Below are 22,233 nucleotides of genomic sequence, written 5' to 3' on the forward strand. Positions count from 1 at the left end.
TTTTATTATTTCTTTACTCCCTGCGGCTTTGGTAATACTTTTAGCCGATCGGGAGGTTAACGTAACGCCCACGATGGGCAGGGTTTGCTGTTGCGCGCCTTTTTTCCACTTCACTTCCTGTGTTCTGGAGAGGAGAAATAGCTGCGTCACAGACATTAGCTAAATAACTATTACCGGTCGTCACTTTACAGAAAGATAGCAGTTGAGTCCGGATTTTCTAGCTGTATAATCACCCCGTTTTCAGTCAGGCAGGTAAGCACCTCAGCAAAGCTAAGCTGAGATGTAGAGGTTGTCCGGAGTGGTTTTTGTGCTACTTTATATTTTTCTTTGCAGAAAAATAAAGCAGTTTCTTTTTAAAATTTAAAGGAACAGTAACTTTTTTTGTGGGGTATTTTCTAAATAAAATGTCAGATTGTTTATCTATGTATCCTGTTTATTGGTGAATAAAGATGGACCAAGAGGCCCTGCAAGATGTTACATGTTCTTTATGTTTTGATGCCAATGTGGAACCACCAATCCCTTTCTGTTCCTCATGTATTGAGAGAACTTTACATTACAGGGATAGACTTTTCCTGAGCCAACATTGTCTAAGACGGATGTTGTTCAGGACTCTTCTGACAATGTTCAAGATATGCCACAGCTTTCTCCTCAAGCGTCCCAAAATGTATCGTCCACACAGCCAGTGCCCTGCGCTTCCTCTATTACTCCACCTGGAATTAACTTGCAAGACATCGCTTCCCTAATGCCTTCAGCGGTATCTGATGCATTGTCTGCTTTTCCCATGCTGCAGGGAAAGTGCAAGAGGAAATGTAAACAATCAGTGAGTAAGGTTGCTGACACAGTAGTGACTAGTCCGAATGCCCCCTCCCAGAAATCTGAGGAGGAAGATACTTCGGTAGCATCTGAGGGTGAAATCTCAGACAGTGTAATTCCTTTGGCTGATACTGCAGTTGTTTCTTTCAGGTTTAAGCTCAAACACCTCCATTTGTTTCTTAAGGAGGTTTTAGCTACCCTGGACGACTCTGACACTACTGTCATAGTCAATCCTAAGAAGTCTAGTAAACTAAACAAGTATTTTGATATACCTTCCATGGTGGAGGTTTTTCCTGTACCAGATCGAGCTACAGAGATTATTGATAGGGAATGGGAGAGACCAGGTATCCCTTTTTCTCCATCCCCTATATTTAAGATGTTTCCTATAACAGACTTTATCAAGGAGTCTTGGCAGACGGTACCCAAGGTGGAAGGGGCAATTTCCATGCTAGCTAAGAGGACCACTATTCCCATAGAAGATAGTTGTTCCTTTAAGGATCCTATGGACAAGCAATTAGAGGGGTTACTCAAGAAAATGTATGTACACCAGGGTTTACAAAAGTCTAAGCTTTTTTGCGATCCCTTACAAGGGAAATATCTTGTTTGGGCCGGGTCAGGCTGAGATAATTTCTGACATTACGGGAGGAAAAGGTCATTTTCTCCCTCAGGATAAGAGGAATAAGCAGAAGGGATGTCAGAGTAATTTTCGTTCCTTTCGTAACTTCAAGGGTAAGCCTTCCTCTACAAAACAAGAACAGTCCAAGCCTTTCTGGAGCTCCAACCAGTCGTCGAACAAGGGAAAGCAAGCTAAGAAGCCCGCCAATGACTCAATCAGTATGAAGGGTCTGCCCCCGATCCGGAACTGGATCTTGTGGGGGGTAGACTATCCTTCGCTTGGGTTCGGGATGTTCAAGATCCCTGGGCGGTGGACATTGTGTCCCAGGGATACAAACTAGAGTTCAAAACTGTTCCTCCCAGGGGCAGGTTTCTTCTCTCAAGATTATCTGTAGACCAGATAAAAAGAGAGGCGTTCTTACACTGTGTTCAAGATCTTTCCGACCTGGGAGTGATAGTTCCTGTTCCAATGCAGGATCAGGGTCTGGGATTTTACTTCAATCTGTTCATGGTTCCCAAAAAAAGAGGGAACCTTCAGACTAATTATAGATCTCAAAAGTCTGAACAAATTCCTCAGAGTACCGTCCTTCAAGATGGAAACTATTGGTTCCATTCTTCTCTTGATTCAAGAGGGTCAATTTATGACAACGGTATATTTAAAGGACACGTACCTGCATGTTCCCATCCACAGGGACCATCACAAGTTTCTGAGGTTTGGATTTCTAGACAAACACTTCCAGTTTGTAGCTCTTCCATTCGGCCTTGCCACAGCTCCTAGAATTTTCTCAAAGGTTCTGGAATCCCTGTTGACGGTGCTCCGATTCCGGGGCATTGCAGTGGCACCTTATATGGACGACATTCTGGTTCAGGCGCCATTCTTTCACAATTTTCCCAGAAGAATTCTGTTTGTGTTCAAAGAATATCACATTGGCATAGTATGTCTGAGCACCTGAATACATAAGTGCAGTATACTCACAGAATAATATCAGACAAACGGCTCCACAGGTGATTTCACAATCTTCCCAAAAAGGGGTTCTGTCTGTATCTGTGTTCAAAGAATATCACATTGACATAGTATGTCTGTGCACCTTAATATATAAGTGCAGTATACTCACAGAATGATATCAGGCAAACAGCTCCACAGGTGATATCACAAAAAAAAAAACAGCAGGTGATTTCACAAAAAAACAACGATCAGGAAAGGAAAAAAGATGGGGTTTTTTTTGTTTTGTTTTTTTAAATAAAATGTTTATTATTATTTTTTTATTTTTTTTAAAAAGCCAGCTTTTTTCCTTTCCTGATTGTTGTTTTTTGTGAAATTACCTGCTATTTTTCTTTTTTGTTTGTTTTTTTGTGATATCACCTGTGGAGCTGTTTGCCTGATGATATTCTGTGAGTATACTGCACTTATGTATTCAGGTGCTCAGACATACTATGTCAATGTGATATTCTTTGAACACAGATAGAGACAGAACCCCTTTTTGGGAAGATTGTGAAATCACCTGTGGAGCCGTTTGTCTGATATTATTCTGTGAGTATACTGCACTTATGTATTCAGGTGCTCAGACATACTATGCCAATGTGATATTCTTTGAACACAGATACAGACAGAACCCCTTTTTGGGAAGATTGTGAAATCACCTGTGGAGTCGTTTGTCTGATATTATTCTGTGAGTATACTGCACTTATGTATTCAGGTGCTCAGACATACTATGCCAATGTGATATTCTTTGAACACAGATACAGACAGAACCCCTTTTTGGGAAGATTGTGAAATCACCTGTGGAGCCGTTTGTCTGATATTATTCTGCAAGTATACTGCACTTATGTATTCAGGTGCTCAGACATACTATGCCAATGTGATATTCTTTGAACACAGATACAGACAGAATTCTTCTGGGAAAACTGTGAAACAGAGAAAAATCCTTTGGAGATCCCTTAGAGCCAGCGCCTCTATCTGCCAATATACATCGTTTGTACAGTTTTAAGAGAGACTGTTTGGAAGGTAGCGGTTCTAACTAAAAGGGAAATAACCATCCTATTTGTATACTCTCTTTTTTGTTCGCCATCCTTTCAACAAGCGAGATCCCACACGGAAATATTGTTATCCTTCCTGCGATCTCACGGATGGAAGGTGAATTTGGAAAAGAGTTCCTTAGTTACAACTACAAGGGTAGTTTTCTTGGGAACCATAATAGATTCCTTATCAATGAAAATTTTTCTAACAGAAGTCAGGAAATCAAAGATTTTTGATTCCTGTCTAGTGCTTCATCAGTGGCTCAATGCATGGAAGTAATCGGTCTGATGTTAGCAGCCATGGACATCATCCCATTTGCCCGTTTCCACCTCAGGCCTCTGCAGTTATGCATGCTCAGGCAGTGGAACAGAGATTATGTGGATCTGTCTCCACAAGTACATCTGGAGCAGGAGACAAGGGATTCTCTTCTTTGGTGGTTGTCTCAGGAACATCTCTCCCAGGGAACCTGCTTCCGCAGACCCACCTGGGTGATTGTGCCAACGGACGCCAGCCTACTGGGATGGGGAACAGTCTGGGGCTCTCTAAAGGCTCAGGGGACATGGACTGGGTCGGAGTCTGTTTTACCCATAAATATTCTGGAGCTGAGAGCAATCTTCAATGCTCTTCTGGCCTGGCCTCAGTTAGATTCGGCCCGGTTATCAGGTTCCAGTCGGACAACACAACTTCAGTGGCTTACATCAACCATCAGGGGGAACTCGGAGTTCCTTGGCCATGGCAAAGGTAGCCAAGATAATTCATTGGGCGGAGTCCCACAACTGCCTATCAGCGATCCACATCCCAGGAGTGGACAACTGGGAGGCGGATTTCCTGAGCAGACAGACCCGGGGGAGTGGGAACTATATCCGGAGGAGTTTTCCAGCTTAATTTGCAAATGGGGACAGCCGGAGCTGGATCTCATGGCATCTCGGCAGAATGCCAAGCTTCTGAGGTACGGGTCAAGGGATCCTCAGGCGGAACTGATAGACGCTCTGGCGGTACCTTGGAATTTCAGTCTTGCATACCTATTTCCCCCTTTCACTCTCCTCCCTTGAGTCATTGCTCGAATCAAACAGGAGAGGGTTTCTGTTATCCTTATAGCACCGGCGTGGCCTCGCAGGATCTGGTATGCAGACCTGGTGGAGATGTCATCTCGTCCACCTTGGAGACTTCCATTGAGAAAGGACATTCTACTTCAGGGGCCCTTCCTTCATCCAAATCTAGTTTCTCTGAAGTTGACTGCTTGGAGATTGAACGCTTAAAGGGACATAAATTTTTTTTGTTCATGGTTTAGAAAGAGCATGTAATTTTAAACAACTTTCTAATTTACTTCCATTATCTAATTTGCTTCATTCTCCTGATATTCTTTGCTGAAAAGCATATCTAGATAGGCTCAGTAGCTGCTGATTGGTGGCTGCACATAGATGCCTCGTGTGATTGGCTCACCCATGTGTGTGCTATTTCTTCAACAAAGGATATCTAAACAATGAAACAAATTAGATAATAGAAGTAAATTGGAATGTTGTTTAAAACTGTATTTTCTACATGAATCATGAAATAAATTTTTTGGGTTTAGTGTCCCTTTAATATTATCTAAGCGTGGATTTTCAAAATCGGTCATTGAGACCATGATTCAGGCTTGTAAGCCTGTGACTAGAAATATTTACCATAAGATATGGCGTAAATATATGCATTGGTCAATGCCCTCACCCAGCACCTTTGAAACTTAAACATTCCATATAGATGGGGGTTCCCTGTCCAAATACAAGTCACCAAAAATGGAAGGTGATTTGACTGTACACAACCAGAAGAGATCACAACCTTTTGTAACAAATTGAACATCTCCCCACCAAGCATGATACAAAGAGAGACCTCCCCGCCATTGAGTTCAAAGAGACTCACACCACAGTCCTCAAATAACAAGGCCTGGAGTGATATAGTTAAGAACCCTCCCAACAAACAACATCAACTCCAGGATCTCCAACGGATGGATCAAACACAGAAATCTCTAGAAACCTCCCAGCCAGGATGACTAAAATCCTGCTGAGTGAACCGTCACCTCTACTCTTTCTCTTCTACCCCCTCTGGAGAGATGACCCAGGGAAGGAGTAACGTCAAGCTATATGGACACCCTCAGTTATGAGAGACTTTTTATGTCATATGGCACATCCTCTAAAGATTTCGACCATTTCGCATATCAGACAAAAGACCAATAAAAAAAAAAAAACTATCTCTGATAGCCATTGGCTCTGATATCCAAGCTTCGTAGGAGGACTTCTTATCTTGAAGCTCCAGATTGATTTTGCAGACTTAGAAAATGTTTGACTCGCACCTAATTAGTTATTAATCTTTATAGATAGGCTTTACAGGCTCTACGGAGGAATTGTTTCTTTTCTCTATAGGTAAATAGTACCCACAAAAAGCCTCAGAATTCCCGGTTTGTTTGTTAGCTGTTGGTAAGTTGATTGTTTTGTTGTTTCTATGTTCTCGATTCAATATTTCTCCAAAGCACAAGTTATCTGAACTATTATCTGTTATATGTGTTAAAGCATGTGAAATCCTGCCACAACAGGGAACCACCTGTTGGTTATACACGTTTTGATAAAACATGTAACGTTGTTTCTCTACACTGTTTTAGTATTGCTGTGACCTGTAACTTCTAACTAGAGATAATCAATAGGCACTATATCAGGTTTTAACATTATTTAAACTTTGTTTATGAAAGTCCCATAATGCAAGTAGTTTTCTAATTAATAAGTATCTAACCCTCCTGACTCACTGTAGATTTGCAAAGCCTTATTATTCCACTACACGACCCTCTAATATCTTTCCCCTAAATAAAATATTGACAGGTTTACCTATAGTTAGTTATACACCATTCTATCTAATCTACCTATTCATCCCACCTCTACATTAGCCACCCTACACTCCCTGTCCGACTAACTACAAGGAAATTGCTCTAAGATCATTACTGAATCACTGGTTTAGATCATGACGACCATTGATATTATAACTAATGGAAAGCGAATCCATTCCAATAATCTCCAAATAGCTACCCAGAACGTTAAAGGATTTTTATCACCTCAGAAACGCTCCATAGGCCTGCATGATTTCCACAAAAAATAAAATCTTGATATAGTATTTGTCCAAGAGACACATTTTAGGAAAAGACACAAACCCAGACTTCCCACATTTTACTTTGACCAACACTTCACTAACTCCAACCATACTAAGAACGGGGTGTGTATACTTATCAAAAAGGGACTGCCTTTTGAATTGTTACACCATAGCCAGGACGACGAAGGCAGATATATTCTGCTAGTTGGGCTTTGCTATGGCAAACCCATCACCCTACTAAATTTATATGCCCCAAACAAACCCAGCCCATCATTTTTTAGAAAGGTAATTAACTTTTTACTAGACCACGCAAAGGGCTCCATATTCATCTCAGGAGATTTTAACTTCCCCCTAGACCCCTCACTAGATGTATCATCCGGGAAATCCTACATATCCTCCAAAAACATCAAAGCCAACTGGTTAGCTCTGCAAACAATACCCACTTTCGACACATGGAGGTTGACCCATACTACGACCAAAGATTTCACCTTCTTTTCCCATCCTCAAAAAATATATAGCCGATTAGATTACATACTGTGCGATCAATCATCCATTAATTTACTTATTGACTCTAAATTGTCCCAGACACCATGGTAAGACCATGCGATGGTTATTAGTTTATTTACCTGGCCCCAAAGATCCGGGATAAGAGACTCATGGAGACTAAATGATGCAATCTTTACTGATGCAATGATCCTTAAAAATATTACAGAGAAAACCTCTATGTTTTTTTATATTAACAACGAAATAAACACATCGTAATGTAACAATTGGGAAACATATAAATGTTTTATCAGGGGTGAGATAATCAAACAAACCGCACAACACCGAAAACAGATCAATAATTGTTACTTTACTCTCCTAAACACATTGAAGTCAGCAGAAGCTGAGCATAAACAAAACCCATCCTCGAATGAATTATTACAAAAAGTCACTTGATCTTAACCAACATCTCATTAAAAATGCACATCGCCGAGCTCTAGCACTTAATGCCAAGTTTTTTGGGGAAAAAAAAATAAAGCAGGGAAACTTATGGCTAGATCACTCAAAAAAAACAAAAAACGTATAAAGCATTTATCAAAACAATCCAAGGTAAAGATGGGCAACAAACCCACATCAACTCCAGAATAGCCAATACATTTGCAGAATATTACAGGGGACTCTATAACTTAAATGCCAACAACCCTACGACTGAAAAAAGTATAAACATTGAAAATTACATTTCACAAATAGATCTCCCCACCTTAGATGAAACCAGTAAAACAGAACTAATCTCCCCGTTCACATTACTTGAAAAACAAGAGGTAATCCACCAATTAACCCCAGGAAAAGCGCCAGGACCAGACGGCTTCACCCCAAAATTTTATAAACTGATGGCACCTCACATTAAGACACAACTATCACTATATAACTCCCTTACTGACACAAATCCCTTCTCTGATCAGATGCTTGGGGCCAAAATTACTGTCATTCCCAAACCAGGTCAAGACCCAAACAGAGTTGAAAATTACAGGCCAATATCACTTTTAAATGTTGATCTTAAAATATACACCAAATTATTAGCGAACAGACTCAAAGATCACCTCCCTCATTTAGTCAATGAAGATCAGGTGGGCTTCATACCCACTCGGGAAGCTAAGGATAATACCACCAGCCTCCTTCAAATTATGCACCATACTTCGATTAACAACAAGCCACTCACCCTGTTGTCAACGGATGCTGAGAAAGCGTTCGACAGGGTGGAGTGGCAATTCATTTGGGCAGCCCTTTTAAAATTCGGAATCCCCCAACAATTTATAAACAAGATCTTGGCTATATACTGCCCTAATGCCAAAGTAATAGTTAATAAGCTATCAGACACTTTTCAGATCACAAATGGCACACGTCAGGGCTGCCCCCTATTATTTGCTCTGTCAGTAGAAATACTAGAAACTAGAGTCAGATCAACTAAAGAGGTGGAGGGGATAAAGATAGGGACGTGTGAAACCAAATGTCTATTATTTGCAGACGACATTCTGTTCACCCTGGCCAACCCCCAGAAGTCACTCCCGATACTTGCAAATATCCTATCAGAGTATAAATCAGTGTCAAACTTCTCCATCAATATGGGTAAGTCGGTCATAATGGGTCTGAGGTACTCCACTGCAGATACTCAATTTATTAAAACAAAAACTCCATATGTCTCAGCTAAACAGTTTATATATCTAGGACTAGTGATTAAACCCACCATATCAGAGACGATAGACACCAATTACACAAACCTCAAACAAAAGGTAGAAATAGAGCTCAATTCCTGGCACCGTTCAGGCCACCTGTCCTGGATGGGTAGGGTGAATGCTATTAAAATGTCAATACTCCCTAAAAGCCTATATATTATGCAGACCCTACTATTGGCCCCATCGACAACATATATTGGTAATTTACAGAAAACAATAAACCGATTCATCTGGTCCTTCTCTAAACCAAGAATCCAGAATCACACTACTTATATCTCTAGAGATCTTGAGGGCATGGGAGTCCCAAATATTCAAAATTATTACATAGCTGTTCATTTATCACGTATAATATGCTGTAACCAATCCATTAACCCCAAGATTTGGGTTACTCTAGATGAACAAGCTCTCCATGATGTCAAGATAGGAGACATTTGCTGGATACCACACAAACTCAGACTTAAACTTGTCTCACACAATCCTCTTATAAAGGAGACCTTACGGGTTTGGGATAAAGCTATCTCTCTAAACAACAAGAATTCCACACCAAATTCTCCTCTTACACCTATGTTACATAATAGTACCTTTCCAGATTTAAGTTCAAGTAAACCAGTTGGCATTGATAAGAACCCTAGACGTGTTCCCAGCTACTCCTTAATAAAAGAAGGCCGGATTAAAACTTTTCTAGAGATAAAAGAGGATATAGGCCCCCCGCTTCATACCTGGTTTTCATACTTTCAAGTGAGACACTTTATCAACAACCATCCAAACAAGACTCAATTTACCAGCCCCTTGACCCCGTTTGAAACATTCTGCCTTCTCCCCAACACCCCCAAACATCTCATATCTTTCATATACAACTTAATGTTACTTTCATCCTCACAAAAGCTCTCATCCTTCCGATCGCATTGGGAAAGTGAACTAAACCTACAATTCGACGACTCAGTATGGGAAAGATGTTTTAAATCTATCAAGAGGTCCTCCCCTTCACTGAATATAGTTGAGACTAACTATAAGCTTTTATCAAGGTGGTACTTGGCCCCTGTTCGACTCCACAAAATTTACCCAGTAGTCTCACCTAGGTGTTGCGGAGGCCTTGGTTCACTATCCCATTTATGGTGGGACTGCCCACATATTAAATTGTTCTGGTGTCAAGTTGAGGAAAAAATAAACAACATATTAAATACAGATATAACTCTTGATCCACAGATGATCTTACTTAATAATTTACCGAACCTACATTGCCAGTACAAGATGGGTTTGCTTCAGATAATGATCAACAGCGCCAAGAGGCTTATACCTCGTTTGTGGAAATCATCCCAAACACATAGCTTAAGTCAATGGTTAAAAGAAATAAAACATGTCTTAACACTTGAAGAATTATATCACAATTACTACAACAAAACAGAGCATTTCGCTAATATCCTTTTCCTCTGGAACCAATATACTCCCTGCCACCTACTCCTTCAATGAATAGCTAAATATCACTAAAACCTGAGATGCAAAGAATTTCCTTAACCCTTGTAGTTTCCTTTTCCTTTTTTCCTCCCTCACTTCCCCACATTAATATATGCTCCTGAATTTCCTCCATAAATGTCCAGATATTTATATGGTATATATGGTTGTTTCCGGTCATGTTTACGACCAAAGATTGGCATGTATTTTTCTAAATATGTTTCATGTAAGAATGTACAATTTTTAATGATTTATTGCTGATCCTGTTTCTTTCTTAAATCAATAAAAAACATTGAATTCAAAAGAATATATGCATTGGTGTGAATCCAAAGGCTACAATTGGAGTAGAGTTCGGATTCCTAGAATTTAGTCTTTTCTTGCTTGGAGAAGGGTTTATCGTCAAGTTCCTAAAGGGTCAAATATCTGCTTTGTCTATTTTGTTACATAAACGTCTGGTGGATGTACCAGGCGTGCAATCGTTCTGTCAGGCCTTGGTCAGAATCAGGCCTGTGTTTAAGCCGGTTACTCCTCCCTGAAGTCTTAATCTAGTTCTTAAAGTTCTTCAACGGGCTCCGTTTGAGCCTATGCATTCCTTAGATATTAATTTATCTTGGAAGGTTTTGTTTCTGGTTGGTATTTCATCTGCTCGTAGAGTTTCAGGCATTACAGTATGAGTCTCCTTACCTTATTTTTCATTTGAATAAGATAGTTTTGCGTACTAAGTTAGGGTTTCTCCCTAAAGTGGTTTCAGATCGGAACATTAATCAGGAGATTGTTGTTCCTTCCTTGTGTCCCCACCCTTCTTCTCAGAAGGAACGTCTGCTGCACAATCTGGACGTGGTGCGTGCATTGAAATTCTATTTATAGGCGACTAAGGATTTTCGTCAGTCTTCTGCTCTGTTTGTGGTTTTCTCTGGAAAACTTAAGGGGCAGAAAGCTATGGCTACTTCTCTTTCTTTGTGGCTGAAGAGTATCATTCGCTTAGCCTATGAAACTGCTGGATAGCAGCCTCCTGAGAGAGTAACGGCTCATTCTATGAGGGCTGTTTCCTCTTCCTGGGCATTCAAAAATGAAGCTTCTGTGGAACAGATTTGCAAGGCTGCAACTTGGTCTTCTCTTCACACTTTTTCTAAATTCTATAAATTTGATACTTTTGCCTCAGCTGAGGCTTCTTTTGGGAGAAAGGTTCTTTGAGTAGTGGTGCCTTCCATTTAGGTTCCCTGTCTTGTCCCTCCCTTATCATCTGTGTCCTCTAGCTTGGGTATTGATTCCCAATAGTAATTAGATGATCCATGGACTCACCGTGTCATTAGAAAGAAAACAAAATTTATGTTTACCTGATAAATTTACTTATATCTTGACACGGTGAGTCCACGGCCCGCCCTGTTTTCTTAAAGGACCAGTCAATACAGTAGATTTGTATAATCAACAAATGCATGATAAGAAGACAATGCAATAGCACTTAATCTGAACTTCAAATGAGTAGTAGATTTTTGTTAAATAAATTGCAAAGTTATGTCTGTTTCCACTCCCCCTGTATCATGTGACAGCCATCAGCCAATCACAAATGCATATACGTATATGCAGTGAATTCTTGCACATGCTCAGTAGGAGTTGGTGACTCAAAAAGTGTAAATATAAAAAGACTGTGCACAATTTGTTAATTGAAGTAATTTGGAAAGTTGTTTAAAATTGCATGCTCTATCTGAATCTTGAAGTTTAATTTTGACTTGAGTGTTCCTTTAAGGACAGGGTTTTTTTTGTTATAAACTTCAGATACCTCTGCACCTTGTTGCTTCCTTTCTCTCCTTTGCTTTGGCCGAATGACTGGGGTTGGAGGGAAGGGAGGTGATATTTAACAGCAAGGTGCTCTTTGCCGCCTCCTGCTGGGCAGGAGTGATATTCCCAATAGTACTCAGTGTCAATACATAAATAAATTTATCAGGTAAGCATAAATTTTGTTTTTTAAACAATAATAATTTGGAGTAGACTGTCCCTTTAAAGACATTATCTTATTTTAACCAATTACAGAATCCAGCTGGTAAAGCTCTGCATTTTATACTGGGCGCCGCCATCTTGTAGCACACATATTGTGGCATCCTGTGAGAGAAGCAGTGTACTTTTACAGATCTAGCTTTTTGACAGCTGTACCTGTTACTTCAGTTTAGCTCACATAATACCGAGTGGAAGAGTGACATTTTTGTAGTTTGTTTGCACACTGAAGGTTACAAAACAAATATAAGCTGAAGGGAAACCCAGTGTGAAGATGCAGAGCTTCGCTAACTTATACTAGTAAGGGGTTAAAACAAGAGAACAATTTTGAAGACCGCAGATTTTATATTTTTGTTGTCATGATGAATTATGGGGCAGGTGTTACATCCCTTTCCATTGAACCTGAAGAAGCCTTTGGCCAATTTATTTAGCCAATTCCCCCTAGTGTTTTTATTATTGTCTCTTAATTTGCTTGGGGCTAGAACTTCTTTCAAGTTTCTATTTTTTCTAAAGACTACTCTAGGTGTTGGATCCAAAGTTCTGCCCAAAATGGGGTCTTGTAATAAGACATGCCAATGTTTTTTAACTGCTCGTTTAATTCTCAATGATTCCTTGTTATATTTAGTTAGAAAAATGTTTCTCTGCATATTGCTCTGTCTTTTTTTCTTTTTTGGCAAGTTAATAAAGTTGACCTATCCAAATCTCTTGCTTTATTATAGCCTTTTTCAATTATTTCATTCGCATACCCCTTGGCTTTAAAAAATGTTTTCAATTTGGCCAGTTCCAGAGGGTCAGAAAAATTGTTCAACTATGGCCTCATTTGAACAAGAATCAATCAAATTAAAAAATAAATTTAAATGTAAACATTAGGAGCCTGAATTAAAATTTTAGAAGCTATGGCTTCCAGGTTCCATGGATTTGCCAAGTGCAGCTATATTTCTATGTACAAGCATACATTACTATAAAGAGGATATTAAGAAATTATAGATTTTAACTTGTTGAATTTATGAAGGGATATTTTACATGAATGAACAGTACTTTCACTTTTGCACAATACTTTCAAGTTGTATTCATTTTTTGTAAGTGAATGCATTGTGAGAGAAAAAAATAATAATATGGCTTATTCATTAAAAACAAAACAGGATGTCAGTATGCTATATTTTCTAGCTTTCATTTAAAACTGATTAGTTTAATCTTTACATTTTTTTATTGAAATGTAAGTTTCTGGCTTAGGAAAACATAATTTATGTAAGAACTTACCTGATAAATTCATTTCTTTCATATTAACAAGAGTCCATGAGCTAGTGACGTATGGGATATACATTCCTACCAGGAGGGGCAAAGTTTCCCAAACCTTAAAATGCCTATAAATACACCCCTCACCACACCCACAAATCAGTTTAACGAATAGCCAAGAAGTGGGGTGATAAGAAAAAGTGCGAAGCATATAAAATAAGGAATTGGAATAATTGTGCTTTATACAAAAAAAAAAATCATAACCACCACAAAAAAGGGTGGGCCTCATGGACTCTTGTTAATATGAAAGAAATGAATTTATCAGGTAAGTTCTTACATAAATTATGTTTTCTTTCATGTAATTAACAAGAGTCCATGAGCTAGTGACGTATGGGATAATGACTACCCAAGATGTGGATCTTTCCACACAAGAGTCACTAGAGAGGGAGGGATAAAATAAAGACAGCCAATTCCTGCTGAAAATAATCCACACCCAAAATAAAGTTTAACAAAAAACATAAGCAGAAGATTCAAACTGAAACCGCTGCCTGAAGAACTTTTCTACCAAAAACTGCTTCAGAAGAAGAAAATACATCAAAATGGTAGAATTTAGTAAAAGTATGCAAAGAAGACCAAGTTGCTGCTTTGCAGATCTGGTCAACCGAAGCTTCATTCCTAAACGCCCAGGAAGTAGATACTGACCTAGTAGAATGAGCTGTAATTCTTTGAGGCGGAGTTTTACCCGACTCAACATAGGTAAGATGAATTAAAGATTTCAACCAAGATGCCAAAGAAATGGCAGAAGCTTTCTGGCCTTTCCTAGAACCGGAAAAGATAACAAATAGACTAGAAGTCTTACGGAAAGATTTCGTAGCTTCAACATAATATTTCAAAGCTCTAACAACATCCAAAGAATGCAATGATTTCTCCTTAGAATTCTTAGGATTAGGACATAATGAAGGAACTACAATTTCTCTACTAATGTTGTTGGAATTCACAACTTTAGGTAAAAATTCAAAAGAAGTTCGCAACACCGCCTTATCCTGATGAAAAATCAGAAAAGGAGACTCACACGAAAGAGCAGATAATTCAGAAACTCTTCTAGCAGAAGAGATGGCCAAAAGGAACAAAACTTTCCAAGAAAGTAATTTAATGTCCAATGAATGCATAGGTTCAAACGGAGGAGCTTGAAGAGCTCCCAGAACCAAATTCAAACTCCAAGGAGGAGAAATTGACTTAATGACAGGTTTTATACGAACCAAAGCTTGTACAAAACAATGAATATCAGGAAGAATAGCAATCTTTCTGTGAAAAAGAACAGAAAGAGCAGAGATTTGTCCTTTCAAAGAACTTGCGGACAAACCCTTATCCAAACCATCCTGAAGAAATTGTAAAATTCTCGGTATTCTAAAAGAATGCCAAGAAAAATGATGAGAAAGACACCATGAAATATAAGTCTTCCAGACTCTATAATATATCTCTCGAGATACAGATTTACGAGCCTGTAACATAGTATTAATCACGGAGTCAGAGAAACCTCTATGACCAAGAATCAAGCGTTCAATCTCCATACCTTTAAATTTAAGGATTTCAGATCCGGATGGAAAAAAGGACCTTGTGACAGAAGGTCTGGTCTTAACGGAAGAGTCCATGGCTGGCAAGATGCCATCCGGACAAGATCCGCATACCAAAACCTGTGAGGCCATGCCGGAGCTATTAGCAGAACAAACGAGCATTCCCTCAGAATCTTGGAGATTACTCTTGGAAGAAGAACTAGAGGCGGAAAGATATAGGCAGGATGATACTTCCAAGGAAGTGATAATGCATCCACTGCCTCCGCCTGAGGATCCCGAGATCTGGACAGATACCTGGGAAGTTTCTTGTTTAGATGAGAGGCCATCAGATCTATCTCTGGGAGCCCCCACAATTGAACAATCTGAAGAAATACCTCTGGGTGAAGAGACCATTCGCCCGGATGCAACGTTTGGCGACTGAGATAATCCGCTTCCCAATTGTCTACACCTGGGATATGAACCGCAGAGATTAGACAGGAGCTGGATTCCGCCCAAACCAAAATTCGAGATACTTCTTTCATAGCCAGAGGACTGTGAGTCCCTCCTTGATGATTGATGTATGCCACAGTTGTGACATTGTCTGTCTGAAAACAAATGAACGATTCTCTCTTCAGAAGAGGCCAAAACTGAAGAGCTCTGAAAATTGCACGGAGTTCCAAAATATTGATCGGTAATCTCACCTCCTGAGATTCCCAAACTCCTTGTGCCGTCAGAGATCCCCACACAGCTCCCCAACCTGTGAGACTTGCATCTGTTGAAATTACAGTCCAGGTCGGAAGAACAAAAGAAGCCCCCTGAATTAAACGATGGTGATTTGTCCACCACGTTAGAGAGTGTCGAACAATCGGTTTTAAAGATATTAATTGAGATATCTTCGTGTAATCCCTGCACCATTGGTTCAGCATACAGAGCTGAAGAGGTCGCATGTGAAAACGAGCAAAGGGGATCGCGTCCGATGCAGCAGTCATAAGACCTAGAATTTCCATGCATAAGGCTACCGAAGGGAATGATTGTGACTGAAGGTTTCGACAAGCTGTAATCAATTTTAGACGTCTCTTGTCTGTTAAAGACAGAGTCATGGACACTGAATCTATCTGGAAACCCAGAAAGGTTACCCTTGTTTGAGGAATCAAAGAACTTTTTGGTAAATTGATCCTCCAACCATGATCTTGAAGAAACAACACAAGTCGATTCGTATGAGACTCTGCTAAATGTAAAGACGGAGCAAGTACCAAGATATCGTCCAAATAAGGAAATACCACAATACCCTGTTCTCTGATTACAGACAGAAGGGCACCGAGAATCTTTGTGAAAATTCTTGGAGCTGTAGCAAGGCCAAACGGTAGAGCCACAAATTGGTAATGCTTGTCTAGAAAAGAGAATCTCAGGAACTGATAATGATCTGGATGAATCGGAATATGCAGATATGCATCCTGTAAATCTATTGTGGACATATAATTCCCTTGCTGAACAAAAGGCAACATAGTCCTTACAGTTACCATCTTGAACGTTGGTATCCTTACATAACGATTCAATAATTTTAGATCCAGAACTGGTCTGAAGGAATTCTCCTTCTTTGGTACAATGAAGAGATTTGAATAAAACCCCATCCCCTGTTCCGGAACTGGGACTGGCATAATTACTCCAGCCAACTCTAGATCTGAAACACAATTCAGAAATGCTTGAGCTTTCACTGGATTTACTGGGACATGGGAAAGAAAAAATCTCTTTGCAGGAGGTCTCATCTTGAAACCAATTCTGTACCCTTCTGAAACAATGTTCTGAATCCAAAGATTGTGAACAGATTTGATCCAAATTTCTTTGAAAAAACGTAACCTGCCCCCTACCAGCTGAACTGGAATGAGGGCCGTACCTTCATGTGAACTTAGAAGCAGGCTTTGCCTTTCTAGCAGGCTTGGATTTATTCCAGACTGGGGATGGTTTCCAAACTGAAACTGCTCCTGAGGACGAAGGATCAGGCTTTTGTTCTTTGTTGAAACGAAAGGAACGAAAACGATTGTTAGCCCTGTTTTTACCTTTAGACTTTTTATCCTGTGGTAAAAAAGTTCCTTTCCCACCAGTAACAGTTGAAATAATAGAATCCAACTGAGAACCAAATAATTTATTTCCCTGGAAAGAAATGGAAAGTAGAGTTGATTTAGAAGCCATATCAGCATTCCAAGTCTTAAGCCATAAAGCTCTTCTGGCTAAGATAGCCAGAGACATAAATCTAACATCAACTCTAATAATATCAAAAATGGCATCACAGATGAAATTATTAGCATGCTGGAGAAGAATAATAATATCATGAGAATCACGATTTGTTACTTGTTGCGCTAGAGTTTCCAACCAAAAAGTTGAAGCTGCAGCAACATCAGCCAATGATATAGCAGGTCTAAGAAGATTACCTGAACATAGATAAGCTTTTCTTAGAAAAGATTCAATTTTTCTATCTAAAGGATCCTTAAACGAGGTACCATCTGATGTAGGAATGGTAGTACGTTTAGCAAGGGTAGAAATAGCCCCATCAACTTTATGGATTTTGTCCCAAAATTCTAATCTGTCAGGCGGAACAGGATATAATTGCTTAAAACGTTTAGAAGGAGTAAATGAATTACCCAATCTATCCCATTCCTTAGCAATTACTGCAGAAATAGCATTAGGAACAGGAAAGACTTCTGGAATAACCGCAGGAGCTTTAAAAACCTTATCCAAACGTATAGAATTAGTATCAAGAGGACTAGAATCCTCTATTTCTAAAGCAATTAGTACTTCTTTAAGTAAAGAGCGAATAAATTCCATCTTAAATAAATATGAAGATTTATCAGCATCAATCTCTGAGACAGAATCCTCTGAACCAGAAGAGTCCAAAGAATCAGAATGATGGTGTTCATTTAAAAATTCATCTGTAGAGAGAGAAGATTTAAAAGACTTTTTACGTTTACTAGAAGGAGAAATAACAGACAAAGCCTTCTTTATGGATTCAGAAACAAAATCTCTTATGTTATCAGGAACATTCTGCACCTTAGAAGTTGAGGGAACTGCAACAGGCAATGGTACATCACTAAAAGAAATATTATCTGCATTAACAAGTTTGTCATGACATTTAATACAAACAACAGCTGGAGGAATAGCTACCAAAAGTTTACAGCAGATACACTTAGCTTTGGTAGATCCAGCAGGCAGAGGTTTTCCTGTAGTATCTTCTGGCTCAGATGCAACGTGAGACATCTTGCAATATGTAAGAGAAAAAACAACATATAAAGCAAAATAGATCAAATTCCTTATAAGACAGTTTCAGGAATGGGAAAAAAATGCCAAACATCAAGCTTCTAGCAACCAGAAGCAAATGAAAAATGAGACTGAAATAATGTGGAGACAAAAGCGACGCCCATATTTTTTGGCGCCAAATAAGACGCCCACATTATTTGGCGCCTAAATGCTTTTGGCGCCAAAAATGACGCCACATCCGGAACGTCGACATTTTTGGCGCAAAATAACGTCAAAAAAATGACGCAACTTCCGGCGACACGTATGACGCCGGAAACGGAAATGAATTTTTGCGCCAAAAAAGTCCGCGCCAAGAATGACGCAATAAAATGAAGCATTTTCAGCCCCCGCGAGCCTAACAGCCCACAGGGAAAAAAGTCAAATTTTTGAGGTAAGAAAAATATGATAATTAAAGCATAATCCCAAATATGAAACTGACTGTCTGGAAATAAGGAAAGTTGAACATTCTGAGTCAAGGCAAATAAATGTTTGAATACATATATTTAGAACTTTATAAATAAAGTGCCCAACCATAGCTTAGAGTGTCACAGAAAATAAGACTTACTTACCCCAGGACACTCATCTACATGTTTGTAGAAAGCCAAACCAGTACTGAAACGAGAATCAGTAGAGGAAATGGTAAATATAAGAGTATATCGTCGATCTGAAAAGGGAGGTAAGAGATGAATCTCTACGACCGATAACAGAGAACCTTATGAAATAGACCCCGTAGAAGGAGATCACTGCATTCAATAGGCAATACTCTCCTCACATCCCTCTGACATTCACTGCACGCTGAGAGGAAAACCGGGCTCCAACTTGCTGCGGAGCGCATATCAACGTAGAATCTAGCACAAACTTACTTCACCACCTCCCTTGGAGGCAAAGTTTGTAAAACTGATTTGTGGGTGTGGTGAGGGGTGTATTTATAGGCATTTTAAGGTTTGGGAAACTTTGCCCCTCCTGGTAGGAATGTATATCCCATACGTCACTAGCTCATGGACTCTTGTTAATTACATGAAAGAAATACATTTTCAGTAATCCATTCTTCAGCTAATCGTAACCTATTTTTTCAAATGGAGAGATGGTGGGAATTTGGACTGTTACAAAAAAAAAAAAAAATCTTCTTTTGGAGTATTTAAAACATTGCCTTTTAAATTAATGCACAATGAAAACATTGCTACAAATAAGAATTACGAATAACACAGATGAGAAGTGTCACCTTTTCCTGACGCTTTTCCTCTTCGTATTCCTTGTTGGATTTTTTTATTCCTTTTCCCTCTTCTATATCTTGGAAGAAATTTACATGGGAAGAATCTCTTCCAATCTCCACCAGTGCAGTCTCATCATTCCTATGGTTATCTGGCAGCGAGAGACGAGCCTTTTTACGCAAAAAATCAGTACGTGCCTACAAATAAATACAATAAAATATTACTGGCAAAAAATGTAATCACAGATATGCTTTCATGATCACGTTAATACTTTTATTATAAGACAGAATAAAATACTGTATAAAGCAGTTTATTGATGGAAAACTCGACTGTCCACTGTAAGTTGCTTTACAGTCAAATTTGTGTTATGTCAATTCATGCTAATTTACACTGTAAAAATAAAACTGAAAAAATATTAAACTGCTGCTTGCTAAAATTGTATGTCTCATATCAAAAAACACATTATTGGCCAGAAACGCAGCTTAGCAAATGTGGAAAGTGAGCACTGATGGAAGCAATATGTCAAAGCTAAAGCTAAAGTCTATTAAAGGGACAGTAAAGTCAAAATTAAACTTTCATAATTCAGATAGAGCATGCCATTTTAAACGACTCCAATTTATTTATCTAATTTTCTTTGTTCCCTTGGTATCTTTTGTTGAAGAGTATAACTAGGTAGGCTAACAAGATCTCATGAGTGTGCACGTGTCTTTAGTACTCTGACAGCTGTGTTTTGCAACATTATTTGTAGCTTTGTTATACAATGTTGCTAAACAACGCTGCCATAGAGTACTAAACACGTGCACACTCCTGAGCTCTTATGAGTCTACTTAGTTTTACTTTTCAATCAAAGATACCAAGAGAACTAAGCAAATTTTCTAAACAAAAGTAAATTGGAAAGTTGTTTAAAAGTGCAAGCTCTGGCTGAATCTTGAAAGTTTAATTCTGACTCAAAGTGAAGGTCAACTTCACGCAACTGCCCCACGGCATTGGATAGACTTTGCAAAATGAGGGTGGGTTTAATTCATCAAATTTGTTAAATTTCATTATTTTTAAACAATTTTACCTTTTGAGCGCTCCGATGATAAGCGCAGCTCTCCTGCCCGGCATTTTGTCAAATTGATTGACAGATGAAGATTCTTAAAAGAACGAATCCTGACAATAAATGTCACGGCCCGGGGGAAACAAGGATTCGTCCTTTTAAGAATCGTCATCTGTCAATCAATTTGACAAAATGCCGGGCAGGAGAGCTGCGCTTATCGTCGGAACGCTCAAAAGGTAAAATTGTTTAAAAATAATGAAATAACAAATTTGATGAATTAAACCCACCCTCGTTTTACAAAGTCTATCCAATGCCGTGGGGCAGTTGCGTGAAGTTGACCTTCACTTTAACTGTCCCTTTAAAGTTTTTCATTAGCAACATTTTAAGGCGCAATTTTATAATAATTATAATATGCTACAAAACTATTCTGTGCTACGCTTATTACACTTGAATAGAACCTTTGTGGGAATTAAACCTATAGTCAAAATCAGGTCTGGATAACCAATGCACTGGTGTTCCTGATTTGAACATGATATCTGATTGACTTAGCAGCCATGCCCAGCTGCAGACCAGTATTGCTTTGCCAGTCAAGAGTGGAATATATATATCTATCTCCACAAAAAATGTTGCCAATTGTGAAGTAATCAGGAGGGACAGTGTAATACTTTGCTGTATTAAAACATTTTCTGCTATTTATAAATGTTACACTTAAGCTATCCAAAGCACAAAATTGCATATTTTAACATAAAGTGAGTTAACAATTTATGCAAAATGTTTTAACATTAGTTAATTTTAGTTTAACCCCTTAATGACCACAGCACTTTTCCATTTTCTATCCGTTTGGGACCAAGGATATTTTTACATTTTTGTGGTGTTTGTGTTTAGCTGTAATTTTCCTCTTACTCATTTACTGTACCCACACATATTATATACCGTTTTTCTTGCCATTAAATGGACTTTCTAAAGATACCATTATTTTCATCATATCTTATAATTTACTATAAAAAAAAAAACACACACTTTTTCGAACTTGGACCCCCAAAATCTGTTACACATTTACAACCACCAAAAAAACACCCATGCTAAATAGTTTCTAAATTTTATCCTGAGTTTAGAAATACCCAATGTTTACATGTTCTTTGCAAGTTATAGGACAATAAATACAAGTAGCACTTTATTTCCAAACCACTTTTTTTCAAAATTAGCGCTAGTTACATTGGGACTCGGATATCTTTCAGGAATCCCTGAATATCCCTTGACATGTATATATTTTTTTTAGAAGACAACCCAAAGTATTGATCTAGGCCCATTTTTCTATGTTTCATGCCACCATATCACCACCAAATGCGATCAAAAAAAAAAAAAAAATTGTTCACTTTTTCACAAACTTAAGGTTTCTCACTGAAATTATTTACAAACAACTTGTGCAATTATGGCATAAATGGTTGTAAATGCTTCTCTGGGATCCCCTTTGTTCAGAAATAGACATATATGGCTTTGGCTTTGCTTTTTGGTAATTAGGATGATAAATGCCACAGAGCACCACACGTGTATTATGCCCAGCAGTGAAGGGGTTAATTAGGGAGCTTGTAGGGTTAATTTTAGCTTTAGTGTGGTAGACAACCCAAAGTATTGATCTAGGCCCATTTGGTATATTTCATGCCACCATTTCACTGCCAAATGC

At 38.8% G+C, this 22,233-nt stretch overlaps 1 protein-coding gene across 2 annotated transcripts in view; it reads right to left on the minus strand.

Moving 5' to 3' along the window:
* LENG1 (leukocyte receptor cluster member 1) overlaps positions 1–22,233 on the minus strand; it is a 151,222-nt gene that overhangs the window by 60,681 nt on the left and 68,308 nt on the right. For both annotated transcript variants that reach the window (XM_053690728.1, XM_053690729.1), the window contains exon 2: positions 19,522–19,707. In XM_053690728.1, the coding sequence (XP_053546703.1) occupies positions 19,522–19,707 (186 nt within the window). The remainder of the gene's footprint in view (positions 1–19,521; positions 19,708–22,233) is intronic.

The sequence above is a fragment of the Bombina bombina genome, chromosome 8 (assembly GCF_027579735.1).
Source record: "Bombina bombina isolate aBomBom1 chromosome 8, aBomBom1.pri, whole genome shotgun sequence".
Lineage (NCBI taxonomy): Eukaryota > Metazoa > Chordata > Amphibia > Anura > Bombinatoridae > Bombina > Bombina bombina.